The 21584-nt window shown below is 42.2% G+C and overlaps 2 protein-coding genes across 4 annotated transcripts in view; both read left to right on the forward strand.

Annotated features, from left to right (window-relative positions):
• RBBP5 (RB binding protein 5, histone lysine methyltransferase complex subunit) overlaps positions 1-15685 on the forward strand; it is a 29095-nt gene extending 13410 nt beyond the window's left edge. The window contains exons 4-14 of one of the 3 annotated variants that reach the window (XM_081113159.1): positions 126-266; positions 988-1150; positions 2222-2331; positions 3586-3705; positions 3794-3947; positions 4040-4111; positions 5200-5317; positions 6450-6519; positions 6889-7118; positions 7887-8078; positions 13574-15685. In XM_081113159.1, the coding sequence (XP_080969285.1) occupies positions 126-266; positions 988-1150; positions 2222-2331; positions 3586-3705; positions 3794-3947; positions 4040-4111; positions 5200-5317; positions 6450-6519; positions 6889-7118; positions 7887-8078; positions 13574-13602 (1399 nt within the window). In that variant the 3' untranslated portion in view covers positions 13603-15685. The remainder of the gene's footprint in view (positions 1-125; positions 267-987; positions 1151-2221; positions 2332-3585; positions 3706-3793; positions 3948-4039; positions 4112-5199; positions 5318-6449; positions 6520-6888; positions 7119-7886; positions 8079-13573) is intronic. The other 2 variants (XM_081113160.1, XM_081113161.1) reach the window with 2 other exon arrangements.
• Positions 15686-17005: 1320 nt separating this feature from the next.
• Positions 17006-18229, forward strand: TMEM81 (transmembrane protein 81; the record flags this gene model as incomplete). Its single annotated transcript, XM_081112488.1, has 1 exon — positions 17006-18229. The coding sequence occupies one exon, from the start codon at positions 17006-17008 to the stop codon at positions 17783-17785; it is 780 nt and encodes a 259-aa protein (XP_080968614.1). The 3' UTR covers positions 17786-18229.
• Between the last annotated feature and the right edge of the window lie 3355 nt (positions 18230-21584).

The raw sequence follows: 21584 nt of genomic DNA on the forward strand, positions 1-21584 counted from the left end.
TAAAAAAGAAATATTGACCCTGTACAATTAGGGTAATAATGTGACTCAAGCGGTTTTGCCCATAAGAGTGGTATGATATACTTTACTTTAAAACATGTGCTAAGTTACTCTTTTTCCCTTCGCAGCTGGAGTCGAGATGGTCATAAGCTTGTGAGTGCTTCCACTGATAACATAGTGTCACAGTGGGATGTTCTCTCAGGAGACTGCGACCAGAGGTTTCGGTTCCCTTCACCCATCTTAAAAGTCCAGTATCATCCACGAGATCAGTATGTTTAATCTGAGCTATTCTTCCTGGGGTGGGGTCTAATTTTATATGGATTAGCTCCACGCTCATGACAATTTCAGTTTAAGGTTTTGGGAAGCAAATTCACACATCCCTAGACCTTCCACATAAAAAGTCTTCCTGTCTAGGTTGGCTCTAGGAGTGAGTTTTAAGGAGTGAGTTATATAGTGAAAAGCTGGCCAAAAATAGGACTTTGGAAATGGACAAAGATAGGAATAAGTATAATAACTAGTCCTTGACCTACCCTCTTCCCTCCCCATTTTTGGATTTCTTTAGTAGAAGAAATTATTCAGTATTAAACTGCATTTAAGAAAGAATTACCTAATCATTCTGTTTCCCAGACATAACTGTCTGCATTTCTCTGGTCAAGTTCTTTTTACATATAAAGGTGGTTATATAAAGCTCACAAAGCACAGATATGCCATGTTACATGTTCATAAATATGTATTTTTTTACATGGTTTTCATAAGTATTTTACTTAATTTCATACATATTTTACTAGTTTGCTGCATTTTTATTTTTAGTGATTACATTTTATTTTGTCAAGGTAGGACTCCATAACTATTCAGTCATTTCTCTATCGTTAGACAGTTAGATTTTAGGCTTTCATTGTATTCAATTTGCTTGGGCTAGAAGAGTAAGTGAGGGTATCAACCTTCTGATACCAAAGCAACAGCCAATGTACTATTCATATTTTTAAACAGGAACAAGGTTCTCGTGTGTCCCATGAAATCTGCTCCTGTCATGTTGACCCTTTCAGATTCCAAACATGTTGTTCTACCGGTAGACGATGACTCGGACTTGAATGTGGTTGCATCTTTTGATAGGCGAGGGGAATATATCTATACAGGAAACGCAAAAGGCAAGGTAAGCCTAGAAGCCAGCAAAATACCCCTCAGTCATCCTGTGCTTTGCCTCACTTCATGTGTACTTGTGCTACTTCCTTTGAAATTTCTTTTACCCCCACTCTAAGCATGCCTCCTGCAAATACAGCTTATTTTTCTCTCATGCTTAATAATTTCTGTTCTTTGGATTTAGAGTGGTCAGAGATTATGTGGCCTAGAAAAAGATAGAAGGGCCTTTGCTGGGTACTAAGGAAGGGTCATTTCTAAATTATATTACTGCTGGTGAAAATACTTAGTTCTGTAAATATTATATAATTCAGGCTAGCGTAACCTATAGTTTTGTAGAAGTCAGGTTAGACGAGTGCTAAGGTACCTTTTAAGCTTAGAGTTTGTAGTTCCATTAGGCACCCTGATTTTTTTTAACTAGGGCACATTGTAGTAAAAAAACCCATCAAGTACATACAACATAAAATTTAGCACCTTAACCATAAAATGTATAATTCATGAGTATTAAGTACATTCACATTGTTGTGCACCCATCACCACCATTCATCATCTTGCAAAACACTAAATAATAACTCCCTACTCCCTGTTCCTACACCCCTACCCCTCCCTCCAGCCCCTGGTAACTATCGTTCAGTCTTTATGAATTTGGCTACTTTAGGTACCTCATATAAATGGACTCATACAGTATTTGTCTTTTCGTGACGGGCTTATCTCATTTAGTATAATATCCTTAAGATTTATCCATGCTCAGCATGTGCCAGAACTTCCATCCCTTTCAAGGCTGAATAATACTCCGTTGTATGTACGTACATTTCATTCACTCGTCTGTTGATGAATAGTTGGGTTGCTTCCACTTTTTGATCATTGTGATTAACACTAAACATTCTCTTTTAAGGATAGATTAAGATACTGTCCTTTATTTGAAGAGGTAAAAGGCAATACCAGTTAATCAAGTTGAATACATGGGAATAAAGATGTTTATATTTTTACCTAGTCTCTCCCAGTTTTAGAAACAGAAGCCAGATCCAATTACTGTAAGTTACCTGAATACTTTCTTACTTTTAACCTTTTTTTTTTTAAACTTTAGATTTTGGTCTTAAAAACAGATTCTCAAGATCTTGTTGCTTCCTTCAGAGTAACAACTGGAACAAGCAATACCACAGCCATTAAGTCAATAGAGTTTGCCCGGAAGGGAAGGTGAGACTTGTCTTTTTAGGGACAGTTTTAAAATTGAGTGGAATGCAAAAATACATTGGTTCACACTTTTTGTGTATATTTTACTTATAATTTTGTAAAAGTTTACTTTAAACATGGTTATTAGAGCCCGGCCAGTGTGGTTCAGTGTTTGAGCATCGACCTAGGAACTAAGAGGTCCTGGTTTGATTCCTGGTCAGGCAACATGCCCGGGTTGTGTGTTTGACCCCCATTGGGGGGCATGCAGGAGGCAGCCGGTCAGTGATTCTCTCTCATCATTGATGTTTCTATCTCTCCCTCTCCCTTCCTCTCTGAAATCAATACAAATATTTTTAAAAATGGTTATTAGAAACTGTCAATATCTGGTTCTTAAATTTACTGCATTGAACCAGCATTTACTAGTACATCTTCTTTATCAGGAGGTTATCAGGCAGTTGCTTTACAGAAAGAATATCTGAGTGATATGTGCGGAACCAATGCCTGGCATGTGGTTAGCACTGGGTAAAGATGAGCTATTATTATAATTAGAATAGATGTCACAGAATTCACAGAGTAACTGAACATACACTTTACTCACATAAAGCCAGCCTGTTCACCCCTTTAATTTCCAGTGTTTTTCTGGTAAGTTTGGTTATCCAGCTAGAAGTAGACATATCAACAGAGACAAGAAGAAATAGGTTGTCAATAAAAGAGGTAACACTCATCCTATTTCATGTAAGAACCCATAATGCTTCGGGGACATTCTCTTCAATTAAGAAAAGGTTTGTCAGTAAAGTCTGGAAGAAGCGTGTGCAATAATATATTTTAGACAAATTTCTAAAGTTATTAACAGTAAAAAACAAAGGAATGTTTTAAATTGAAATAGTTTATAAACTCATTAAGAAGAACATATTATATATGAAACAGGCCAGAGAAATGAAGTATTTATATACATTTAACTGTATTCTTGGGAATTCAGCAAGCTGGTTTCAATTTACAGGTCTTGGATCTCAGTCAGTACTGATGACTGGTTTGTTAGTTTGCACAGGCAGGGTTCAAGGATGCACAGAAGGTATATAATATATTTTCACTTCAAATTAAATTTTCATTTGGAATGTGGCAGGTAGATGCATAGGCATTTGAGCACATTACTTAGGTCTTTACTCAGTTTCTCCCCAGTTTATTCGTTGTTTTATGGTACTATTCTAAGTAACAGGTTGTAATAGAAAATGTTAACGGAAACAGATTCCTGACTTCTGATTTTTCTCCTTTCTGCAGTTGCTTTTTAATTAACACGGCAGATCGAATAATCAGAGTTTATGATGGCAGGGAAATCTTAACCTGTGGAAGAGATGGAGAGCCTGAACCTATGCAGAAGTTACAGGACTTGGTCAATAGGTGGGTAGCAGACCCTAGAAGAGTGTGTGCTGATTCGTAACCTGGGCTCAGGTTCCAGTTTTCCTTGGGCGCTTTCTGTGTCCTTTAGGACCCCGTGGAAGAAATGCTGCTTCTCTGGGGACGGGGAGTACATAGTGGCCGGGTCAGCCCGGCAGCACGCCCTGTACATTTGGGAGAAGAGCATAGGCAACCTGGTGAAGATCCTCCACGGGACGAGAGGGGAGCTCCTGCTGGATGTGGCTGTGAGTGGGATGAGGGGTTGCTGCTGTTACTTCTGTAACCGACGTGTGGCTTCCTTCTTAGACCTGGTTGTTCTTTCCTTTGTTAAATTTAGTGGCATCCTGTTCGACCCATCATAGCATCTATTTCTAGTGGAGTGGTATCCATCTGGGCACAGAATCAAGTAGTAAGTATTTTTCTGGTTTAATTACTTTGAAACTAGGAACCCCCCCCCTTTTTTTTTTATCAAAGAATTTTACAAATAGTACACTAAAAATTACCTTATTTACTTTTTTTTGCATATGATTCTTTTTATTTATTGATTGATTTCAGAGAGGAAGGGAGAGGCAGATATAGAAACATCAATGATGAGAGAGAGTCATTGATCGGCTGCCTCCTGCATACCCTCTACTGGGAATCGAGCCAGCAACCCAGGCATGCACCCTGACTGGGAATAGAACCCTGACCTCCTGGTTCTAGGTCGATGCTCAACCACTGAGCCACACCAGCTGGGCTTGCATATGAATCTTGTAACCTAAATAGGTTCAGTGCATCGGGATTTGCCTTATTTTGATGGGATGGTCTTGGGCGATAGCCAATATACTAGCTGTTTTCAGCGAAAAGTCTAGTGGACTTTCTGCTACATTTTTCTGTTTCTTTATCTGAGATAGAGTATTCTTTTGCTTTTATTTGCAGCTCAGTTTCTGTTTTATATCTTGGTTTTATTTTAAACACCTTTCATTATATTTATAATCAGTGTACTCATAATCAGGCTAATATATGAAATATTTGAAGATGTTGTGCCCTAGAATTTCCTTTACTGACTGCACTTTTTGGGTTATAAAGCAATATTTGTTAACACCTTGGAGAATGGTTAATTAGCAGCCTAGAAAGTGTGTAGAAGTCTGATCATTTTGCCTTACTTGCCCTTTGGGGCCGTACCGAGCAAGTACGGGGTGGAGGTTGGGTTTTGGATTATTGCCTCAGTGAAGAAGAGTAAGTGGGAGTTGGAGTTGATTTTACATCTTAAAAAGATTAAAGATGGCAGGTTTTTTTTTTTTTAATGAAAGAACTACAGTTAATAATAACTTGGAATGTTTAAGGTAGGAAATACCTTAATATAGTAAAACCTATAGATACCTGATTTTCATTATCCATCAAATTTGATCTCCGAATTCTAAGTTGTTTTCATGTGTAAATCTCTCACGTATGTAATTAGTGTCTAGAGCACAGACTTGCTTTCTCAGACGGCTATGTACTCTGTTTGTGGCGTAGGAAAATTGGAGTGCCTTTGCACCAGACTTCAAAGAGCTGGATGAAAATGTAGAGTACGAGGAAAGGGAATCAGAGTTTGATATTGAAGATGAAGATAAGAGTGAGCCGGAGCAGACAGGTAACATTTCTCCATTGCAGACAGTATTTCTCAAAGGAAAACTGATTGCTTTATTTAGTATTCATTTTTAATTTGTGTTGAAAGTTTACTTCATCATTTAGTCTAAAACGTCACCTTTTTTAATTGACTAGGGCTTACATGGACATTATTACTAAGATTTGCCAGCTCTCTTGACATTTCACTTTGCATTCCCTGGTCAGTTACAGATGGTTAGTTGAGAGTTTACCTGCAGCACTTAGCAAAGCTCCCACACATGCGGAGTCTCAGCTGTGTCATGTGTTGTCTCTCCTTGTCAGTAACGTGACGGTGAAGAGCTCAGGTGGAGTCACATTGTATTCAGAACTTATTCCTTCAACCTGAATGTCCTCGTGTGTATAAGAGTGGGGATAATAGGGCCTGCCTTTTAGGGTTATGGGGAATGGATGAGGTACTGCACCCACAGCACTCAGTGTAGTGCCAGTTCTGATAGGCATCCCGTTATGATCATGATCATTGATATTTTTCTCTATCTTCTGAACTTCCAGGTAGGAAACTCCTTGAGAATAAAGATTTGACTTTTTATCCCATGGTTTCTAACACAGGGCTTTATATCTAGTGGGAGTTTCAGTATGTGAATGCCCATTCTGCCCAGTTGGCACTGTCAGTGAGTAATTAATGCCACAGATCACCTTGATGGTGCTGGAATTAGGTCCCTATTTTGTAAGAATAGGGAACTTGCACGCCTCATGTGTGTTAGCAGGACCACAACGTGCTAGACTATCGGTATGATTCGATTGTGTTCTGTGAAGCTTCAGACTTTGACATAAGTTGTTCTCCTCATCTACTTAGCACATTGAACGTACCTTTACTGTAGCACTTACTATGTTGAATTGAAATGATCTGTTAACATCTGACTTCCCAGTTAGACTATGAAACTTTTACTGAAGAACTGTTCCCAAGTGTCTTGGTTTCACTGTAGTCCCCGTGTCTAGCACATGGTGGCAGTTAGCACATATTTGTTGAATGATTAAATAAACGAACTGTTTGCTTCTCCTCCTTGGTTTCTCCTGAATTTCCATTTATGAAAATCATGAGCCACAAGTGAAAAGCAGTTTTGCACTTTTCACGCCTCTGCTGTCTGTCTGTCCGGCAGGGGCTGATGCTGCTGAGGATGAAGAAGTGGACGTCACCAGTGTGGACCCTATTGCTGCTTTCTGTAGCAGGTGAGCCACCTCGGGCCTAGGCCTCAGGACGCTCCTCCTCTGCAGTTCCCCGTGGCTGGCCCTTCAGTCCCATCTGCTTATTAGCCCCAAGAGATAGCTGCTTCTGTGTACATGAAGTCCCTTCCTTTCTCCCCTGCTAGAACATCTGAAACCGGAATAACTCATTTATGCCACTTAATTTTACTACTGATTTTATTAATCAGGCTGTCTGATTTCCTTTCATTCATGCTGGCTTTCTTAGAATTCCAGATCCATACCTGGAATTGCTAATGGTTAATAGAGGTGATTCTGTCCTAGAGGAAGGGTTATTGGTTTAAGCAACTGTCTCCTCTTTTTTTCCAATTCCTTGTCTGATCTTATTCCAAATAGTGATGAAGAGCTGGAAGATTCAAAGGCTCTATTGTATTTACCCATTGCCCCTGAGGTAGAAGACCCAGAAGAAAATCCTTATGGCCCCCCACCGGATGCCGTCCAAACTTCCTTGATAGACGAAGGGGCTAGTTCAGAGAAGAAGAGGCAGTCTTCCGCAGATGGGTCCCAGCCACCTAAGAAGAAGCCCAAAACAACCAATATAGAACTTCAAGGAGTTCCAAATGATGGTGAGAGCCGCCTCCTCTCTGCCTCCTGAGAGACACCACTTTTTACTCTTCACACAATCTGGTGGTTTCCTGTTTCAGTGATTTTACCTTGAAGGAATTTTCCCATGAGTCTCTACAACTTTGTAATGATTTCATGTGCTTTCACTTCTCTTTCAAAATGGGAGGTTCTGCCCTCTGTACTTTGCCTAAGATTACGACACATGTTAAGTTTTCTGACATCTGGCTCTGAGTTTGTTTCACTGTGCCACCATTTCCATCGCTGCTGCCCACCCCGCCCCTGAAGAGTTTATTAGGTGGTAAAGTACTAGTCAGACTTGGACAGTCTTCTTTCTTCCTACATACTCTTTGCAGTCTGACTTGGGGAGCCTTAATAATCACGTGGTTGAGTCAGGATTCTTACCCGGGACTCTAGTTCCAAAGCCCATTTCCTCTCTGTTCTCACATGACATTGTGGTTGTGTGCATTCCTGTTCTGCCTTGGTGTGTACAGTGTCATTGTGTCTTTCAGCTACTTTTCCATTTAGAGCTGCCGTGGTTTGGTGCAGTCCACATAGGCTGTATGTGCCCTTTGGCCAAGCAACTATTTCTCAATGGCCATTCTTTGTATAGTTTTATAAATAATAAAGCAAATTTTTCTCCTTGTATTAGTGGATCTGGGCATAAGGGCAACATCCTTTGCTCCTGGGTAGGTGGCATGCCATGTGCTTAGTTGGGGTGATGGGGCTGGTGGTGTCCGGATTCCTTTCCATGCCTGTCTGTCCTTTTACAGAAGTCCATCCACTACTGGGTGTGAAGGGGGATGGCAAATCCAAGAAGAAGCAAGCAGGCCGGCCTAAAGGATCAAAAGGTAAAGAGAAAGATTCTCCATTTAAACCGAAACTCTACAAAGGGGACAGAGGTTTGCCTCTGGAAGGATCAGCGAAGGGTAAAGTGCAGGCGGAACTCAGCCAGCCCCTGACAGGTAAGGACACATGGGAGCGCTGTCCGGCTTGCTTTGTGGCCTTGCTGTGTACGGCCCGTGACTCCATGTTCCTGCAGCGCTTTTTCTTCCTTCCTCCTTTTTCCAAGTGGCAGGTGTTCTCTGAGTTTTAAGCTTCCAGCAAGGGCAGGCTCAAACAGATTTGGCTTAATCCCGTGGCTCTTAACTTGGGTCCCTAAGTAGGTTTAAGGGTCTGCATTCCCTTGATACTATGTGAATGCAGAATATTGTGTGAATATTTGTGTAGGGAAGATGCCCATACCTATAATTAGATTTCCTATCGGAATTCATGACCCGAAAAGGGGAAACAACCCCTAGTTTAATTCATTCCTTCATCTGTATTTGCTCTTAGATGTTTTCTTTGTCTCAAATGAAAGAGCCATGCAGATAACCAGAACTATAAGCTTGCTTTATATAGCCCCTGACTATTTAACTGTGGCCTCCCTCCCTCCCTCCCTCTTCCTTCCTCCCTCCTTCTCATTCTCTTTCTGTCTCTCTGCCAGTGGTCTAGAAGCAATAATTAAGTTGTTGGTAGTACTATCATGATAAAAAAAGAAGATGAGTTGTTTTTTTGGTTTTTTGTTTCAAACAAGAGATTACCAAAAAGACAGGAACTACAGTATCTTTGTAGCTTCTTAACACCTAAGCCTTTTGAAACTTACTGAGTTTTCTCACTTTTATATGGTTGAGGAATTTTTATTAGGGGATGGGAGAACAATTTCAATTTTCTATCAAATATTTTTGACTCTAGGCTTTGGTCTCTTGTTTGGAAACTAGTAATCAAATTAGAATCCATTTCTATTCAAACATTGTTGGGTTTTAGAAACTTTGTTTTATGTACAACGCGTTACTTTAGTTAATACAGTACTCTCAGTTTTTCAGCTGCTAGGTCAGTAGACTCAGTGCCCCAATGATAAAATATCTGGCTGTATTCAGGCGCCCCCCCCCCCCTTGCTTTACAATTGTAATGAATATATGATGATGAGATGCACTGGGATGTGAGACAGAATTCCTTGCTTATACCTTAAGTCATTGTGCACATGACTTCTCTTCTGCAGAGAAGCTGAAGCAGGATTAGTGACTCATCATTTTGAGTATTCTGCCTCAAATGAGCTAGACTTTAGTTTTTCACTGCCCAACACCTTACCACTGAGAACCCCCACTTTTCCCAACATTTATGGTGCTTCACTGATAGTTATCACCTCCACGTTCAAGCCACCGAAGACTCGGTCTGTATATTTTTAAATAGCCTAAAAGAGTTATATGGGTATCGTCAATAAAGATTGCAGATTAGTAATTGACATATTAAATAAAATTGATTCTTTTATCACCCACTTCTTGCACACTTGCTACTACAGAAGACACAATTTAAGGTGTAAGTAGATTTTTCTGGCCCACAGAGCCGAAATGCTTCAGGGTGATTTAAAAGTTGGCCAAACATAGTGAATTGATTGAAATATTCTAGGACATAGTCTCCTAGCTCCTTCAAAAGCAGCCTGTAATTAATCATTTGCTTTGTGATAGTAAATGTATGGCAAATAAACCATTAAGTTTTCTCTCTATGATAGAGTGATTTCAACTTTTATGTTTAGTTGGTGTGGTCACTAGCAGTAGCTAAATATCTCTGACATTCGCCAAACTGGGTTTCTGTCAGGCACCCGGTGAGGTGCTGCTGGCGTCTGCAGAGTGTAACAGCAGTGGGTTCTCAGCTGGGCTTCAGGAAGGTCTGGAAGAGTCAGAATCACAATGTTGGCAAGTTTCCTCAACCTTAAAGGAATGGGCCCTTTTATTCAGTAAACTTTTCAAAATACTGAATGTAGTTTTCAGGGATACTTTGAACTAGATGTGGACTACATATTTTAGTACTGGTACAAATCAGCATTTCAAAGCTCCTTCTAGAAAGAATAGAAACCATTATCAGGGGCCTATTGGAAGTTTGTTTCCACTCCCTTTGCCGACCAGGTTAAATGAGGCACCAACCTCATTAAAGACTAGAACCTCTATCTTGGAATAGCTGGACGCTTCAAGCTGGATTTTTATTTCTACATTATTAGGTACTTGAGTTGGTCAACCATAAGTAGACACAACTATTTTAATAGCTTTACCCTTTACAAGAACTAGAGACTTTTATATAACAGAGCCAGGGTGATGACACATTTTCTGACAACACACAGACAAAACAACTGCATAGTTATTGCAAACATTTCAGCAACTTCTCATGATTGTGTTCATGCGTACTTCCCCATGTGTAGGCTTCCTTCTGCTGTTGTCTCCTTTCTTCCCTGGCCTTGGTGCCCTGACCTTTTGCTGAATGGAAGCCTCAAAACTGAAATGGTCAGATTAAACTCGAGTTTGCTGAGAGGCAGGGTCATTAAGAAACCTCAAAGGGGCCTTGTGGTGTGGTTCCAAGACTTTCTCGGAGAGCTGCATCCAGCTTGTTGACCAGCTGCAGTTTGGTTAGGATCGTTGTGATGGCTGCAAATCTGGGGAGAGTGGTGCAACTGGGGATTACAGATAACTCCAGTAGAAGCCTCCGTTGCAAGACAACCCATCATATCTTTGTGTAGGATTTTTCGGGCAAGAGTGGGGCTTCATCCAATACGATGGTCAGCTTGGAGGGCCCTGAGCAAGCACAGGTGGCTGGCACAGGCTGGCTGACACACGCTATTAATTTTCAGATAGTCCCCCAAGGCCATAGAGATAAAAACTCTGGTATTTGAGTTTCATGTTCTTCCACACCTTGGAGATTCTCGGTAAAACGCAGCATACAATCACTGTAGATAGATTTCCCTGAGGTATTCAGAAATGAAACCTGACCCAGAATGCCTGAGGCTGAACCGTCTTCAGAAATCAGTTCAGGTGTTTGCTTCAGCAGCACATACACTAAAATTGGGATGCTCCAGAGATGAGCATGGCCCCTGTGCAAGGATCCCCCCCAAATCAATTCAGTCTGAGGATCAACTCAAGGTCGCCTCCCTCAAAATGCCCTAGCTTTGCATTTGAACTAAATGATTTGAAGGCAGGATTATAGGTGTAGGTTGTGTTACTGCTCAAGTTACATAAATAACAACTGTTAATATCTACAATTTAGGAGTTATTGAAGAAACCCTTTCGTAAGCCCTGATTAGCCCTGACGAAGCTACTAGAGTGTGTTCCTATTGCAGCAGCACGTTGTGCATTTCAAAGGGTGGTTGGAAGACACATAAGTCATATAGAAATAATCTGCTCTCTGGAATCTAGAGCCACAGAAAATTCTTCCCTAACAGACAGCTCCTTGGCATTGGATAACATCCATGAAGACACACTTTTTGTGATGAGGGAAGACACATCCGTGAAGTGTGGTTGAGGGTGACCCTGACCTTGGGACTTTTTGGAAAGACCAGACCAATATGGCACTTATTAGGCTCCCCACAATTTCCTTATTAGCTACTCTCCAGAGGACAGTCCTCAGATCAAAATGTGAGATGCAGGCAGAACCACCAGCGTCCCCAATGCCCTGTGGCCGCTCAAGGATTGCCCAAGAACTAGGGCTCCTTAGCAGTAAACATGAGTGGCAAGTGTGACAAAGCTGTGGTCTGTCAGCATATGTGGTCTAAAGGCTCGTGAGATGGTGGGCATGAAGGGGTTGGTGTGCACTTGGGTCTAATGGGAGTGCAGTGACCGAGATGAACAGAGGCGCTGCTTCTGGGGGTGGACAGGCACGGGGAGATTTCCCTGAGTTTGGGCTCCCACTACCCCGCCTAATGCTGGCCTACCACCCTGGGCCTCCTAACCATCTCCCGAATCTGAGATTGTTTTGAATGCTTGGTAGCGAGTGACCGTTTTAATTCCCTTCTTTGCTTTTTAAAAAATTATCAAATAATTTATGAATTTCTGCTAAAATCAGATGACTATTTAGATATTCTTTCTCATTCTTTGTGATTTTTATTAGCTGACTAAGGTAATGTTTGAAAGTCAGTATCGAGCCCTGGCAGTTGTGGCTCAGTTGATTGAGCATCTATGTTTCTCTCTTTCTCTCTCTCCCTCCCTCCCTTTCTCCCTCTCCCTTCATCTTGCTGTAAAATCAATAAAACACATTTATTTTAAGAAATCCATTTCCAGTATTTTCTTAGGCCACTCTGGCTTGGGCTGCTATTGAAAGGTACTAGTAGTAGCTGCTCATCTTCAGCTGAATTTTATGTTATTGTAGATTGCCTTTCTGTTGCAACTGAATAATGCGTGTCCTTGAGCAGACTAAATGCCTGGAGGTCTTCTCTTGTGCTGCTGTTTCTGTGTACCTTGTCTTGCTCATAGTATGATTGCTCTGGTTTTGGTTTATTTTGGTTTTCCTGTCATGATTTAGGCTTAAAATGTCAATGTTGTGTTCATTTTAAACTGTTAAAACTAGATTGATTAGGGTATGTACCCGAGGGGACAGTCAGCAAAACTAACCTTAAAGTGTTAAGTGGCATAGATTCTTCTATCTCGAGACTTTTAAAAAATGGACTCAAGAGATTAATTATTATGTTTTTGTTGAGAGAGATCTGCATAATAGGTGCTTACTACACTTTTATTTTACTGAACTATATAAAGTTTAAATCTGATTTTTGACAATATAGCATCCAGGAAGAGTTTATAATTTCAGTCTGTTCTCAGGCAAATGGAAATATATTTTTATTGCCAGTTTTCATTTGTGCTTTAATTTTTACTTTAAAAATCAGGTTTAAAGCGAAGGGTATAAATGGGTACTTCCATAACTTGGGCCATTATTTTTTAACCATTTTCCCTCAAGTGGCATGTTCTCCCCCATTCCCAATGACACCTGGGAGGATTTTCTTCACCTTGTTCTCTTTTTACACTTCCTAGTTAATATTTCACAGCAGCCCATGTAAGGATGTCCCTCAGAGCTTGAACAGCTTCTATGGAACAATCAGGAAAGTGTTCATTTGATTTTACCATTGAGGATTTTATTTATTGATCAGTTGTTGGCACGTAGAAATGCCAACGGTAGTTTTCATTAACATTTCATCCTACTGGAATTCTAAGGTGATGATGAGAATGTCACTTAAGGAATAGGGGTGCTTCGGAAAGGGTTTGTTGCTCACTGTTAATCACTTAGTGTCTAATTAGTCTCATATATGAAAGATTTGAAGATGCTGGGCCCTAGAATTTCCTTTACTGACGGCACTTTTTGGGTTATAAAGCAATATTTGTTAACAACTTGGAGAATGGTTAACAACAGCCTAGAAAGTGTGTAGAACTCTGATCATTTTGCCTTACTTGCCCTTTGGGGCCGTACCGAGCAAGTACGGGGTGGAGGTTGGGTTTTGGATTATTGCCTCAGTGAAGAAGAGTAAGTGGGGATGGAGTTGGTTTTAGCTTAAAGTGGGGGGATTCTTAGCCCATGTGTGCTTGTCCTGCATCAGTCAGCATCCATTAGTGTTTTGTGAGTAGTCTAAATTGATACTAAAAGAAATCTTTTTGTGTCTGATCTCTAGCAGGGGGAGCAATCTCTGAACTGTTATGAAGATCCTTGAAGTGCTTCAGTCTTCCCCACTTTTCCATCATGTGGCTTCTGGACACTGTTCAGTCATTTGAAAGTGACTTTAATTTAAAGTAAATGCCTCTGCTTCGCCCAGGAGGTGGAAGGAGTGAATTTTATGTTTGAATGAAGAAGTGAATTATGAACGAAGAGTATACGTCCCTTCCCTTTCAAGCATAAGTCCAAATAGGCTCTCAGGAATGCGGATTTGTGAAGACATCACATGGGAGTTTGACTCATTTACACTTTAATATGAGTTATGTTGCTGGAGAAAAGATATTTGTTTTGCTCATCTAATCTGTTTCCTACCTGCCTTCTATCCTCAGTGCACGTCCTTGAGTAACTTGTTCTTATCTGAAATTCTGCTACCAGTATCCTTGGAAAACTTCTGTTGCATATTCTTCCATTTTGAAACTTACCCTTTCGCCAGATTCCTCCTGTATTTCCATATTGTGTACAAAGGATGGGCAAAGAAGAGAGTGCTTGAAACATTTGACATTTGTAGAAAGGGGAGAACGATGAGAAAGGCCCCTCTTCCCAATGGACCCCATTTTGCTCAAGCTGGGCTTCAAGAGGGGTTTTTGTTTTCCTTTCACTGCATGTTTCCCTCCAGTTTGGTTCATTCGCATTAATCATGTTTTGTGTGTGTGTGTGTAGTTTTTTTTGTTGTTGTTTTTTTTTAAGGTAGCTAGTTTCATTTGTCTCCAGCAAAGAATCATCAGTAGTTTATATTGCTTCACTTGTGCTGGCTTCCAGAGATGGAAACAAACCAAGGTGTCTCTCAGCAGTCTTTTTTTTTTTTATTGGGGTTGGGGAATCTATGCAAGAACTACAGTAAAACCACCCAAAATCAAAGCAGCAGCCACAGTTCAAATCACAGATGAAGGAACAAAACTTTCTTATCATTGCTTGTGAATATCTGTCCTTCTGTCAGTCATCGCATCTTCCCCTCCTTGTATCCAAGCTCCTTTTCCTTATGACATGTTCCAGTCACTTCCTTTCTATGAAAGGTTGCTTAGCTTTTAAAAATTTTTTTACATCTTGCTTTTGCTGTTCTTTTATATAAAAGGTAGCATATTGGATGGATGTGTACAGTAGGTGTTTGAAATTCTCTGGAAATCCAGAGTAAAGAAACCAGGTGTGTGTATGTGGGGGTGTGGGGGGGGGGGTGTGGGGAGGCGGGAGTGGGGAGTTCACTGGTCTGAGGAGAGCTTTTAGCTGACCAGAGTGCTTAACATGCATCATCATTTTCACAGTGTTTTCAAAGGGGAGTTTGCACATTGCTTGTTGTGAAATCTCTATCAGCTGGTGGGCGCTCCTCTAGGAGCCAAACAGGTTGGTTACCTTTTGGATTTTGGGATAGAAATCAAAGTAGAGCACATCAGTAAGAGCCTCTGTCCTCTTCCATCTTTTTGAACCAAAATACTCCATGGTTGATGATCTGTCCTTGAGTCAGTTGGAATATGTCTATATTTTTAGATGCCACTACTTTTTCCTCAAGTGCTTGTTTTGTGAATTTCATTTCATATTTCATCTCAGACCAGTGGTTGAGATTAGTAGGTGGCTGACATATTTTCATTTGCAGACATTCCATTCCAAATCTGTGCTATGCACTGCAATAGTGTGCCAACTGTGATACAAAGGGTTCTGGCAGCAGCTCCTCATAATTATTTATGCTTTTGGAATTTTTTTCAGCTCCTGAAATCTGTTCATTTCAGTGTGATTTTCTCAATTTGTACAATATAAGCGTATTACCTTCTTCCCTTTTTCATCCCCCTCCTTCTGTTTTCTAATGTTCTGTAGTTTTGTACAAGACGAGACTTAGCCTTGGGTACTTCTTGCTGAAGCTTTAATGCTTTGTAAATAAAATTGGATGTTTATTAAAGAACAGGTGTAGATGCGTGTTGTAGGCACTCACCACTTCTGAAACTCACCTGCCCCTTTGCTTTATGATGGAAAAGGCTCTTTCTTTGTGAAAATACAGAGCTGGGAGGGGGAGGGATGCTCAGGTAACCAGGTTTCTGCCTCTGGACAAGATTATAAATAAACCATTCAAACAAAAGGTGTGAAAAAGATCATCTAGGAATGAACTCTTCATATTTTTAAATTCAGTATAAGTGTGTGTACCGACTCAGTAGAGGCCAGTGTTTGTTTCAGTTGTCCCATAACCAGAACACCACCAGTGCGAGGAGGTGTTCTGCAGGTTATAGAAACCCATGCGAGGAGCTTCCTTCCAAGGAGCGTAGCACGCATGAGCACAGTTCGGGTCCCCTTTACTGGCCCCTCCCCCCTACATTAAATAGCTTCAGAACCCACTGAATACGAGTCATCTCTTAAGCAAGATGTTTCATAAAGGCTACTTAAGTGTTTGATTTTAATCATCACGTCTGAGTGCTTGCCTGCTAATCTTTTCTGTTATGTGACAGAATCCGCCTTTGACATCATAGCTGTTTCATAGCAACGCTGGCCCAAGTGAAAGATGAGCTGCTCTAGCCTTCAGAATGAAGGGCACAGGCCTAGAGTCGTGCGTCCTCTCCTCCAGAAAACACCTTCGGTGCCCTTGGGAAGGAAAAGTGCCTGGGAGGTGGAGAGGAGCTGCCTTTAATCTCGGTACCTTGCTGGGAACAGTTGATTTTAAAAGAGCTCTTGGCCCTTGTCTTCATGAATTTTCATTTCTATGTAAAATTCCTTACACAGGAACAGTGTCTCTCACTTTACAAAGTATTTTCGTGTACACTTTTTCATTTGATGCTCAAAATGACCTTCCTGAAATAGACATGAAGGTTTTAACTTCCAAAGGAGAAATCAGACAGCGGTTCAGGAAAGATAAGTCACTTGCCTTCTAGTCCAGAGTTCTTAATCCTTTTTATAGAAGGTTTAGGAGCACTGAGAGTCAGTAACTTAGTTCAAGTTAGTCCTCTCTTTTAAGACTTGATTTCTTATTTGGTCAGATTTAACTGGGGTTTTAAAACCCTTTAAATTAGATCCACAATTTGGCGGGGAGGGGAAAGAGTGAGGGAAACTCACTCTTTGAAGTCATGTAGTTGAGGTGGTTTGGAAATTCACTTCAGCCTCTGAGATCTTTGTCTTCCCAAGAGGTGGATTTAAAGTCATTGAAAGAATGGAAAGAAAGGATTGGTAAGGGTGTCACTAACAAGCAGAGGTGGTAAAGCAGCAACATTGGGACTCCTGCCTGTGGCCTCACCTGTTGTTAAGGACTGGACGTTGGCTTATGAAGTGGAAATGTTTTATTGACAGTGCATGCATCCTGTCTTCCAACTTTGAAGGATATCTCATGTCGAAGGAATTGAGTTAATGATATCATGGAGGAGATTCAACTGGAACACCTGGAGGTGCTGTCCGAGGGCGGTGACATGTCTACTGAGACATGATGACGTTGACCATGAGTTTTATCCTTGGAAGCCTGGTGTTGACCTTCTGTCCACCTTTTGTCATGACTTTGCCTAAAACACTGGCCATCCCTGAGAAGCTGCAAGAAGCTGTGGGGAAAGTCATTGTCAACGCCACCACCTGTACGGTCACCTGTGGCCTTGGCTATAAGGAGGAGACCGTCTGTGAGGTGGGCCCTGATGGAGTGAGAAGGAAGTGTAAGTCTCAGCGCTTGGAATGTCTGACCAACTGGGTCTGTGGGATGCTCCATTTCACCGTTCTCGCAGGCAAGAAATTTGAGCTGAGCTGTCTGAGTTCAGACATCCTGGAGATCGGGCAGGAAGCGTTCCAGTTCACCTGGAGGCTTGCTCGGGGTATCATCTCCACTGATGATGAAGTCTTCAAGCCCTTCCGAGCCAGTTCCCACTTTGTGAAGTTTAGATCTATTCACGAGGAGGACTCTGGGACCTACCGGTGTGATGTGCAGCTGTTAAAAAACTTGAGACTTGTCAAGAGGCTCTATTTTGGGGTGAGGGTCCTTCCTCCTCAGTTGGTGAAGCTGGATTTTCAGCAGTCCCTCACCGAGGATCAGAAGTTAGTAGATGAGGGCCTGGAAGTGGATCTGGGTAACTATTCCAGGCCTCCCCGTCCACCATGGAGAAAGAAGGTGGCTATAGCCTTGGGAATAGGAATTGCTAGTGGAGTGATTGCCAGTGTGTCGTTGGGCATTGCCTTGTGCAGTGGGCAGAGGGTGGGCCATAGCAATGCCAACCTTTAGACCTAATAGGCCTTGCTCCTAAAGGGCCGGCTGCCCAGGAAGTGGGACTTGACTGCTCAGGAAGCCAAGCTCGATTTTCAGGGGAGCGTTCTGGCTGCCTGATTGTGGACCAGCCAGAGGGAGGGCTTCCAGAGCCAAAAGAGTGAGTGGGGATGTGGAGAAGGGACAGCATCCTGGTAGCAGTGGGCAGTATCTCAACTGTGTCCCAGATGGACCTCTTCTTGAACTTCCCTGCCCACTAGGTACCCAGATAACCTTACTGCGCGCATCTCCCCTTCTGCTGGGAACAGTTCTGTCTTCCGAACTTGCATTTATTTTCTACCCTTCACATCTTGAATGCCTCCCCACCACCTCCTCCCTTCTGAGCAGCATAATCACACAGAAGGGTATATATTAGTAATGGCTTTTCTAGTGGAAACACTTTTTTCCTCAATAAAAATAATGGACAGTAGCTGAATGGAGAGACATCTTTCCTACTCTTTAGTTAAAAATCACTTGCGTTTGTTTCAATTGTCCCATAATCAGTTGGGCTTTCGTTTTCCTCAAATTTCTTAGAATAGATACTGAACAAATTGCTTTGTAGTGGGGCATAGGCCCCTGTGTACCAGAGCCAAGGTTAGCAATGACATCTGATTCAGTATATCATAGACCCTCACTAAATGTTAATAATTTATTAGCCCCTCTCCACCCTCCCAGGTGAACCCTCTGTATTCAGTGTAACATTGATTCCTGGCAAAACACGGAGTCTTCATCTGACAGGTTTCCCCTGAAAAGTTCCCTGGCTTGCCCCCTGCTTCTCTCCTAGCTCTCTGTGCCCTGGAGCATGTGTTCCTGGAAAGGTCAAGTGTATTTGGTTTCTTACAGCAGCCAAGGCCCCTTAAGGGAGGATTAGTACCTTCCTCCATGGGAAATCCAATCTAAGACCCTCAGAGGCCATTCAGACTGTCTGAGATAATTGGCTTGTAGAACCAGCAGGGAAAAGGCTCTTGGCTGCAGCTAAGCTAATTCTGAGAAAATTATAGTATTTCTTCACCTCACGTCTCTCTGGCTACAGAGGAGGTAGTAGAAACCAAGACTTGGACCAGTGGTTCTCTTCAAAAAACCCAAAACAAAACATCAAACCCATAGAGAAGTTGAAAGGTTTGGTGACACCCATAGACTCTTTACCTAAATTCATCAACTTGGAACATTTTGCTGCAATGATCTTCCTAAATACTGATTTTCCTGAGCCACTTGAAAGCTAGTCACAGACACTGTGGCCTTTAGTCCTAAATTATGTATGCACCTCCTAAGAAGGGCATTCCCCTGTGTGACAGCAATATCTTCATCACATCTAAGAAAATGAACTGATCCCTAATCTCACATAGAATTGGTGTGTGTTTTTTAATTTTCCTAAAATCTTAGAGCTTTTTAATTTTTGATCCAGGAGCAAGTGAAAGTTAACATATTACATTTGGTTGTTCCTCTTACACCTTATTTTACAACAGATCGGCTGCTATTTTTGTTGTTTTTCATGACATTGATTTGGTTGAAGAGTCTAGCTAGGTCAGTGGTCTTGAATAGTGTCCCAAAATCCAGATTTGTCATTGTTTCCTGATGATAAGCTTCTGAGGAATGAATCTTAAACATTTTGACAAGAGCCTATGTAAACGATGACATGTACTTACTGCATCGCCTCAGTAGGTGCATGATGCCAGTTTGAACTGCTGTTGCTAGGCCTGTCCAAAGGTATATGGGGGGGGGGGGGGGAGGCAAAAGTAGGTAAGTAGGTTTATCCTTGTATTTATTTGTATTATAACCGTAAACCTACTTTTGCCCACCCCAGTATATTTTTCCCTTTTGTAATTAATCTGTGGGATGATACTTTGTGATTATCTGGTTTTCTAAAAAAATGTCCACAAACATTTTGGAATCCATTCATGATCCTTATGATGGCATGTGGGGGTTGCAAACTGTTGATTCTTTACATTCATCATTTCTGTGTTTATTAGACTGTAGTTTTCTGTAAAGAAGAGCTGCTCTTTTTACTCTTTATTTTTGAGGTCTCAATGGATCCTCGTTTTTAGTCAGCGAATTGTATATAATCCATTACTGTTGTCATGTTTTTGATATTCAAATTGTCCCCAATTTTGGCTAGGAGGAGTCCCTTCAAGCCAGCTCTTTGTCCTTTAGATGTGAACTCGTTTGACTTCGAATATGTCCTTGCTTCCTCGTACAAGAGTCTCAGGTCCACATTTGGACTTTCTCCAAACCGGACTCTGCTGTTTCTCCAGGGAGCTCTGCCTCCTGTGAGTGTGGGGATAGACACCAAGGGCTGGGACCGGATGTGCTTACTGCACTGGGGAGTCACCGCTTTTAGGTCCTTCCGGTGTCCTAGAGACATAGAAACCACAAGTCAACACATGTTTGTTTTGTGGGAGTGGCCTAGGACAGTGGTCGGCAAACTGCGGCTCGGCAAACCGTGGCTCGCGAGCCACATGCGGCTCTTTGGCCCCTTCAATGTGGCTCTTCCACAAAATACCGGCTCTTCCACAAAATACCGACTTCTGCGCCTGGGCCACAAAGTTTCAACCGCACGTGGTATTTTGTGGAAGAGCCACACTGAAGGTGCCAAAGAGCTGCATGTGGCTCGCGAGCCGTGGTTTGCCGACCACGGGCCTCGGACATTCCGCTTCATAGTGAAGATTGAGGACCACTGGCCTAGGCCGTGCACAGGGAGTCTTTACTACTCTTATTTTGAGATCTTACATTTTACACACACATACACACTCCGCCCCCCCCTCCCCCCCGCCTTTCTCTCTACCTCAGAGGGGATGGGTTTCAGAAGACCTGGGTTCTGCTTCTGTTTCTACTTTTGACTGTGCAATGGAGCAAGCTCTGACCCTCTGAGGTCTTCATCTTTGAAACACTTGATTGTAAGGATCAAATGAGATCCTATGAGTAGAACTGCTTGGTAGACTGAAGGACTGGACATGAGTGGGGCAGAGTTATTCCTGATGTCTGTTAGTTCACTGCCTGACAGTTTGCCGGAGCCGTCAGGAGAGAGCTTACTGTACTTTCAAAGGCCATAGAAACAACATCTATGTAGGTAACTCGAGATGATATTGCTGAGGAGGGAGGAGGATGGGGGTACGGTTCCACATTTTACAGATGGAGACACAGACCCAAGAGGAGCCGAGTCACTTCTGTCACTTCTGCAGCACGTCAGTGGCCAAGCATGGAAGGAATGTTGTGCAGAGCTAGGTTTATAGCCTCTGCATGGCACTCTTGAATTTTGACTCTTAAGAGTGGGAAGGGATTGAACAGGGAAGAAAACAAAAGGCCCTCGGATGTGTTAGTGAAGACTCAAACCCAATTCAGTTCATTGAATTCTGTGCATGTAATCAATCAGCCTTGAGGGGCAAGGAGATGCTGGCTGGACTAAAATTTGGGGTCTAGAGTGGCCAATGGTCCCAGCCACCCATTTGGGTGCAAAGTGAAAGGGATGAGCCTGTTGAGGTATCACTGCCATCCATGTTGGCCCCTCAGGGACCACTGTCAGCTGGCGCTGCTGCTGCTGTTGCACAGCTCCAGGCACAGGCTGAGTAGCGAGTAGAGGGGCCTCTGCCTGCCTTCGCCTCCCTGTTCTCTGAAAAAGGGAGGATCCCTGCCTGCTATGCACGGAACGAATGGAACACAGGGCTGCACAAGTGGCTCCCTGCGCGCGCTCAGACGTAACGCAAGTGTGGCCGGTGTCGGCTGATGCTGAGAGAGGTTGCAGCTGGGAGCTCTGACTAGGAACTCCAATTCTGGCTGCTGT

This window comes from Myotis nattereri (assembly GCF_964212035.1).
Source record: "Myotis nattereri genome assembly, chromosome: 18".
Taxonomy (NCBI): Eukaryota; Metazoa; Chordata; class Mammalia; order Chiroptera; family Vespertilionidae; genus Myotis; species Myotis nattereri.